Source organism: Pistacia vera, unplaced genomic scaffold (assembly GCF_008641045.1).
Source record: "Pistacia vera cultivar Batoury unplaced genomic scaffold, PisVer_v2 Contig78, whole genome shotgun sequence".
NCBI lineage: Eukaryota > Viridiplantae > Streptophyta > Magnoliopsida > Sapindales > Anacardiaceae > Pistacia > Pistacia vera.
The window spans coordinates 2,554,299-2,562,142 of NW_022196645.1; the positions used below are offsets into that span (position 1 = coordinate 2,554,299).

Here is a 7,844-nt window from a genome sequence, read left to right on the forward strand (position 1 = left end):
GAAAGGTCCCAAAACCAGACCAGGCCTAAGGAGGAGGGCTCGATCTCTCCACTGGGCCCTCCTCCAAGGCTCAGGCCCAAATCTTTTTAGTTTATTTTTTTTAGCCACTTGGACAATTACTAAAACCCCCTATAAATTTAAAATAAACAAAAATTGTAAGGGTTAAAATGAAATTTTATAAAATTTAAAAAATTTGCATTTAATAACCATTGGCAAGGAAATGTTTATTTTTTTTCTTCTCTCCACCCCCCCCCCCCCCCCCCCCCCCTCTCCCCCCCCAAAAATGCTACATGATAAATATCCTCTAAATTTCTCCTTTTTTCCACACCACTCAATCTCTTTACTCTCTACTCAAAATCTCTAATCAAATTCTCAATAAATTTATATTTATATTTATAATTTATTTATTTATATTATTCAATTTTTTCTATTATTCAATATTATCTCTTATTCATATTATTATTATTATTTTTTCATTTTATCATAAATTCATAATGTATTCTCGAAATGATGCATTCGGAAGATCATCCCCAAATGACTTTTACGTTCTATCCATCGAAGAAATGAAAGGGTTCGATCTATTTTCACCCTTTCCTCCAAAGGCAGCAACTGTAATTCAACAACTTCATTCGGCTGGGACGAGGTGTAGCCAAACACAAGCGAGCTGCGACTCAACGGGCGCGAGCATGGCCAAACTCCCCCGACCGTAAAAAAGGGTCGTGTCTAATGTATGACGACACTTCACCAAATTAAAATGGCCAAAGACAAATGGGGATGAGGAATAATCGTGTGGGGTATGTAATTTATGTGAAACCATTATTGACGCTGAGAAGGGGACTTCGACGATGCGATGACATTTGGAGAAGAAGCACCCCCAAATAATGTAGCTGTTCGGTACATCTTCAACCGGATCGGATAGGTAAATTCAAACTCAATCTACAATCCTCAACTCTCTCAACATGACAATACAATGCACATGTTGCACGAGAGGAAATAGCAAGATTCATGGTTGCTACGAACTCTCCTATTTGTTTATTTGAAAATCCTTATTTTATTCACATGATTAAAACTGTATTTTGTCCAGCATATACCCCTGTTAGTAGAAGTACAAGTAGAAGAGATATACTAAAACTTTATAACAAAATAAATAATAAACTTAAAAACGAATTTCAAAATTTTAGGAATATATCTATTGCACTTACATCAAACATATGAGCTTGTAGATCAAAAACAGATTTTTTAACTGTCAAAATACATTTCTTAGATCATAGTTAGAGTTTACAACAAAAATTGATAGATTTTAAACCATTATATGAAAAATATAGTGCTAACACTATTTATTTTAAAATTCTTGAAGTTTTGCAAGAATATGTATTAACTGATAGAGTTGTAACGCTAATGCTTGATAATGCAGCTGCTAACACCGCGACAATCTCTTTATTTGAAAAGAGATTAAATTTGCGTGGTGAAAGCAAATTTTTTCACCAAAGATGTGCTTGCCACATCATTAATTTGATTGTTAAAGTAAGTTTAGATGCTATACATTCGAAGATGGAGAGGGTGCGCACGACTATCGGATTTATTGTCGACGATAGCAACAAAAGATGACAGGAGTACGTCAAATATTATAAGCAAAAGGACCCACCGGTTCGACCTTTGAAGTTATGTATAAACATGCCTATCCGTTTGAACTCTACCTACTTAATGTTGAAAAAAACTTTGCCAACCGCAAGACAAATTACAGATTTCGTCAACTGGAAGAATCATCCAAAGAAAGTTGTCAACTATGATGATTGAGCGGTTTGTGAACTTTTTAATTCGTTTCTTATAATTTGTTATGATTCTACTAATACATTAAGTGGTATTTATTATTCGACTACTAATTTAGCGTTAGATATTTTACTTCAAATTTCTAAAACTTTTGCTAAATATAGATATAATGACATTTTAATGAAAATTATTTTAAAGATGGAAGAAAAATACGAGAAATATTGGTTAAATATTCCATTCTTATATGGATTAGGCTTTTTTTGTAGATCCTAGGTTTAAATTACACATAGTTAAATATATAATTACTGAGATAGGTCAGCATTTAGGACATGATTATACGTCTTATTTGACTGACTTTAAACAAAAATTAGAAAACTTTTTTTCTTTATATCAAAACAAATACAATGGAAGTGGAAGTGGAACGTCCAGGAGAGACGATCAAGATCCTAATGAAGACCTCCATCAATGATCGAGCATGTGGACGTATATGGGATATGGCAGAAGTAGCAACTCTAGCTTGTATATACATGAACCAAATGAGTTGAATCGCTACTTACAAATGGACATGTCCTACATGACGAAGAAGGAGAAACGTGAGATAGATGTGCTTCAATGGTGTAACAAACATCAAAGTCGATTCTCTATTGTAGCCTAAATGGCATGTGACATTTTATCTATGCCGATTTCTACAATTGCATCCAAGTCAGCATTTTCAACAAGTGACCGGATTGTTGAAGACAGAAGATGCTCTTTAACCGATGAGATGATTGAAGTGATAATGTGTTTACGGGATTGGACTCATACAGAGAGAACATTACAACAGCACCCTGAAGATCCCAAACTACTCGAACTCTTTAGGAAAATAGATTTTAATGATTTAAATATTGTTGACAATGAAGATGAATAATTTAATAAAAAAAATTATTTAATTGTTTATTTGTGAAATGTGAATGTGTGAATATTACATTTATGTTAAAATTACCCATTACCCATTAATTTATTTATTATTTTATTGTTTTTTAAAAATTAATTAAACTTTTAAAAACTTACTAATCTACCCCTAAAAATTACATAAACCCCCCCAACAAAATTTCATTTTGCCCTTAAAATATAAAAAAAGATAAGGGGAAAATGAAATTTTGCAAGCCCAGGGCAGTTCGGGTCCTAAAATTGCTCATTCCCAAGCCCATGAGCGATTGGTCCCAAATGGGACCAGTCCCAAACGGGCCCAAGCCCGGGCCCGCTTGGGATTGGTCCTTGACCAGCTCTAGCCTCTAGTCTTAAGTTAGCCCATATTTCTTCATTAAAGGAAATAAAATAATGATTTAATTGCAGCTACAAATCCCAACAAAGAAAAGGATAATAGCAAAAGAAACATACCCACTTTCTCGTATTGTTGAGGGATAATCTTCTTAACGTCTTTATTAACATGCAGAAAGCAAATGGATATCCAAACTGGTCTGCAGCATTGGTTCATAATCAAGAAATTGAATTCCATAAGAGTAAAATGACTCTAGATATTGATTCCAGGTAATTGTGAAAACTAGCATAACAAACCTCTGCACCATAACAGAAATCATTGAATTTTCATGGTGACAATATACACAGTATCTTCTGAGCAACTAGGCCCATCTCTCTATGAACAATTGGCTCACGGCAAAGTAAGGTGTCTTACCTTAGGGTTTACTGCAATAGCTACATCCCAAACAGAGTTCCAAGGACTGTTGTTGCGACGGTCAAGAAGTCATTGCTGCATGTGAAGAACATCTAAACATCAATATAAAGAGATTAGCAACCATTGAAAAGCAACGGACAGAGACTTAAATCAGAAGGATCCAAAATACATATGTGAGTTTCAAATAAAGGATGCTCAAATGAGTGACAAATTGCAAAACAGAATATATAACAGTTGATTTGATAAAACTGATTAAATGATGTAATGATATGGTGCTAAAGACACTGCAAATTCGAAGGTACAGAGATCATTATATAGACAAATTGAAAATAATAATGTATTACATTGACTCAAGCTTTAGTGACAATGCGACATTTACATACAGGCAGAGTCCAAGATTCTAAGCGGTAATGGCCAGGCATTGGGGCAGTACAGTTTCATTTAACTTACTATATGTTCCCATAATTATTAGTCTTTCCTGATTGAGTTGTATATAACGTAAGTCTAAAGACGATTTCCTCAACTAAGCTAACCTCTTTCTGTAGTAGCACCATAGAAATATGAACAACTAGATTTCAATCACTTAGAAATCAGCTCATTATGAAGGTGAAGAGCTCTTGTTTTATCACCCTTTTGAATGTGGCTAGCAATCAATGCCTCATAGATTTCCACACCTGGAACTAGTGATCGGCTTTTCATTACTCTTAAATACTTATCTGCTTTATCTACTTTCCCACATTGACAAAGGCACCTTATCAATGATGAGAAAACCTGCAATGTTGGAGTAAGTAGTCTGGATTCCATCTCATAGTAAAGCTTCAATATTTCTTGAATCTTGTGTGCTTTGGCATAACCAGCTATAAGATGAGAGTATGTGATTTCATTAGGTAGAAACCCTTTATCTAATAAGGGAGTTAGCATTGCATTGGCCTGTTCTGCATTCCCAGTCTCACATAACTTTCCTATCATCTCATTGAAAGCTGAACAGCTGGGAAGAAGTCCTCTCCCCATCATTTTCTCACAGTTACTTAAACTTTCTTCCACTCTATTTACCTTTGCACAACCCTCGATTATAAGATTAAAGGTTTCATCATATGGCTTCAAACCCATGTTTTCCATTTCTTGCAACAAGAAATTTGCTCTTTCAATTTTCCCTTCTCTACAATAGGCTCCTATAAATGTAGTATACACAAAAGAATTTGCACTAAATCCTCTCTTAAGCATTTCTTCATAGCCTTCCAATGCTGACTCCAAATTCCCAAGTTTTACCTTTGCATAAACAACTAATGAGTAAGCAATTGTATCAAGAATCATGTTCCTTTGTAACATTCTCTTCAACAGTAGCACACCACCTTCAGTTTGTCCCTCCTCTATAATCCTAAAAATCAAACTGGTATTAACAATCACTGAAGGAGAACATCTCTTCCCATGAATCCTATCCAACATGTCCACATAAGTTTGCAACTTCCCTTCCTTGCACAATGCACTTATTAAACTTCTGATTGTCTCTTCATTTGGGTATCTTCTCTTTTGCAGCATATACTCATAGATACTCCACACTAGACAACTTTTATCAGATTTTGTAACAAGATGAATCAAAGTATTGAAACTTATTAAACTCAAAGAAAACCCATGTTCTTCCAAGTAGCAACAAACATCAAAAGCAACCTCAAGCATTCTCATTTTAGCATAGGCCTGAACCAACAAATCAAACACAAGTGGACTTGACTCCATAACTTCATAAGTACGAAACAATGAATCAATAACCAAGCATCTTGAATCATCCTCCACATGTTTCTTCAAAACTGATTCAATCAACACACGAGCATCAATGAGCATCCGGGCTCTGACCATAACATGAATTGTGGCGCAATAAGACCAAAGGTTGTGTTGATAGTGCTTCCTTTGGGCTGACCAATGAAAGAAACCCAAAGCGCATTTAGCATCAACTGGGTCCTTTAGTTTCAGCAAGACTTTCTCAACAATAGAATGGTTTAACTCAACAGAACAGAATTGCTTGGTAAGAGTGTCCCAATTCGAGCCTCGTCTTAAAGAATCACACATGGCATTGACAAGTGTGCTGCTCTTTGAATTTGTGGAAATGTGAATGAATTTGGAGGTGTTGAGTGATATGCAGACTAAAGAGTGAGTTCTTTGACGAAGTGCATTCATGATTCTGATAACGTGGATCCATTTACTGAGACATTCTTTAATCACTCCCAAAATTGATAAATTCTCTTTAAAAGAAAAAAATTTGGTCCAACTTAATAGTAGAAATCTGGTCCAAGACAACTTGTTACAGATGAACAGAGAGCAAGTCTGTTGCAACACATCAAGGGCACTAATAGCAAAACCATGGACACATCAAAGTCATTTCACTTCTGTCAACTCTCCCTCAATCTCTTCTTCAACCCAGAAAAGTCTATCAACCACAAATCCAAACCACCGCTGACAGAACCCGTCTGGATCTCCTCCTCAAAAAATCCAGGATGGACCTGCAAAACACTGACTAGATGGCTATGTGACAACTGATGAACTCACTAACTTGAGTATACAAATAACTTCTTTGTAGTGTACGTCACATTGACCAACTTCTACAATTCAAGTATTGACCTGCTAAGTCCTGCAACAACCTGGGAAGGGAGGCGAAAAAGTGAGCTAAAGCCCAGCGAGTGGAAAATATTATAAAATCATTTTCTGAAAACTTTTAAGCCTAAGTGTAAGTACTTTTATTCTTCAGAATTATATTTTTCTTTAACTATGCTATTAATCATCTTTAATAAAATCATATCTGAATTATTTATTACAACTGATATTTTATAACTAAATATATACTATATATACTTTTATTTAGCTCATCTCTGGTGTCTAAAGTTTTGCTGTCTGATTCTAAAATACTAATATCAGATACTGCAATTTTAGATGATTATTTATCAACTTACAATTCTTATCTTATACTTTTTAGTAAAACTGCATCTGTATTAATTTCAATCGACTCATATTTATAAACTGGTAATGTTAACTGCACTCTTTAATAACTTATCTCTGGTTCTATAATTTTAATACTGACTATACTCTTTTATTAATTCATCTTCAATCTGTAACTCTGATACCTGATATGAAAACTCTCACCACAACGAGTACTTAAGGGAATATCTGTCATACCTGGTCGGCATCCCACACACAGGCAGAGCAAGGAGAATCTATCATACCCGACAGCTCGAATATCACACGGGAAGGGCAACTAAATTTGTCATACCCTACAAGCTCTAACATCACTTGGGCAGAGCAACTAAAATCTGTCATACCTGGTGAGAAACTCATTGCACAGGCAAAGTAATAAGACTATCATACGCATCCAGAAAGCTTATATCTGTAATCTGTATCTAAAACTGATCTCTAGGGGATGGATACTTCATAGGGTGGTTTGTACACTATTTCTTGTCTTCTCATTTAACTAATAATATATAATAATAATATATGATATAACATTCTTGGGCCAGAGTGTAAATTTTACAACTATCTTTAACTTTCACTGTTCCATACACTAATTTCGTTTTCAAGACAATTATTAATGCTTAATTATTTGAACAAATATGTACACCTCGCTTGGAATCATTTTTAATAAACACATTAATACCCTACTATCACTTTAGTTAGATACTCTACTAAATTATTTAAACCAAATCTAATTGAATACAACTCATTCATAACCATTACTAACCAGAATGTATTATTTAATATTTATCAAATTTGTAATTAAACTAGAAAATGTTTGAAGGCTTGTATGAATCACACGTTACCTGATTAGATCAATGACTATTAACATAAATAAATAAAATAATGAACAATCTAACCATTTTCTAAAGCTTTTCTCTAACTTCCAATTTCACAGCAACAATATTATCCTCCATCCAACTCAACCCACTAAAAAGAAAATCGCATGCTGTAATATCATAAATTATACAAAATATTCTGATATCAAACCAAAAATTAAATTAAGATTTAACAAAAATAATATGGCTTTGATTTCAGAGAGTATATTAAAACATTTATAAAAAAAAAAACAAACAAAAAGGGTTCTAGTTTGGACTCACCTCTTTCTCTTATTCTCCATTTTCTCTCAAACAGCTTTCTTTCTTCCTTCTATTCTGATCTCTCGGTTCTCCCTTCTTTCTTTATTCTCTTTTCTGTCTATCGGCTTTTCTATCTCCCCTTTTATTTTCCTTTTGATTTCTGTCTTCTCCTTCTTTTTGATTGGGGAAATTTTCAAAATATACCCATGTGGTTTTGCTAGTACTTGCTTAATGTAAGGACAGTGCTATTTGGATCGATTAGGATCAGAAACGTTTTTGAAATGTAAATTTACAAATTACCCTTCAGCAGAATAAATTTATTT

The 7,844-nt window shown here is 34.2% G+C and overlaps 1 protein-coding gene across 10 annotated transcripts; it reads right to left on the minus strand.

Annotated features, from left to right (window-relative positions):
• Positions 1-3,159: 3,159 nt before the first annotated feature.
• On the minus strand, positions 3,160-7,597 carry LOC116116690 (pentatricopeptide repeat-containing protein At1g66345, mitochondrial-like). Of its 10 annotated transcripts, none has more exons than XR_004125832.1 (5): positions 7,543-7,581; positions 6,611-6,753; positions 3,979-6,078; positions 3,446-3,520; positions 3,179-3,230 (listed from the first exon to the last, which is right to left on the minus strand). XR_004125832.1 is itself a non-coding variant. In XM_031402738.1 (5 exons), the coding sequence occupies exons 3-4, from the start codon at positions 5,615-5,617 to the stop codon at positions 3,466-3,468; spliced, it is 1,476 nt and encodes a 491-aa protein (XP_031258598.1). In that variant the 5' UTR covers positions 5,618-6,078; positions 6,611-6,753; positions 7,543-7,581; the 3' UTR covers positions 3,188-3,230; positions 3,446-3,465. The 10 variants fall into 10 exon arrangements, 2 of the variants coding, with proteins under 2 accessions (XP_031258598.1, XP_031258597.1); XM_031402738.1 differs by having other exon boundaries at positions 3,188-3,230; positions 4,197-6,078; XM_031402737.1 differs by having other exon boundaries at positions 3,202-3,329; positions 4,197-6,078; positions 7,543-7,574.
• Positions 7,598-7,844: the final 247 nt, after the last annotated feature.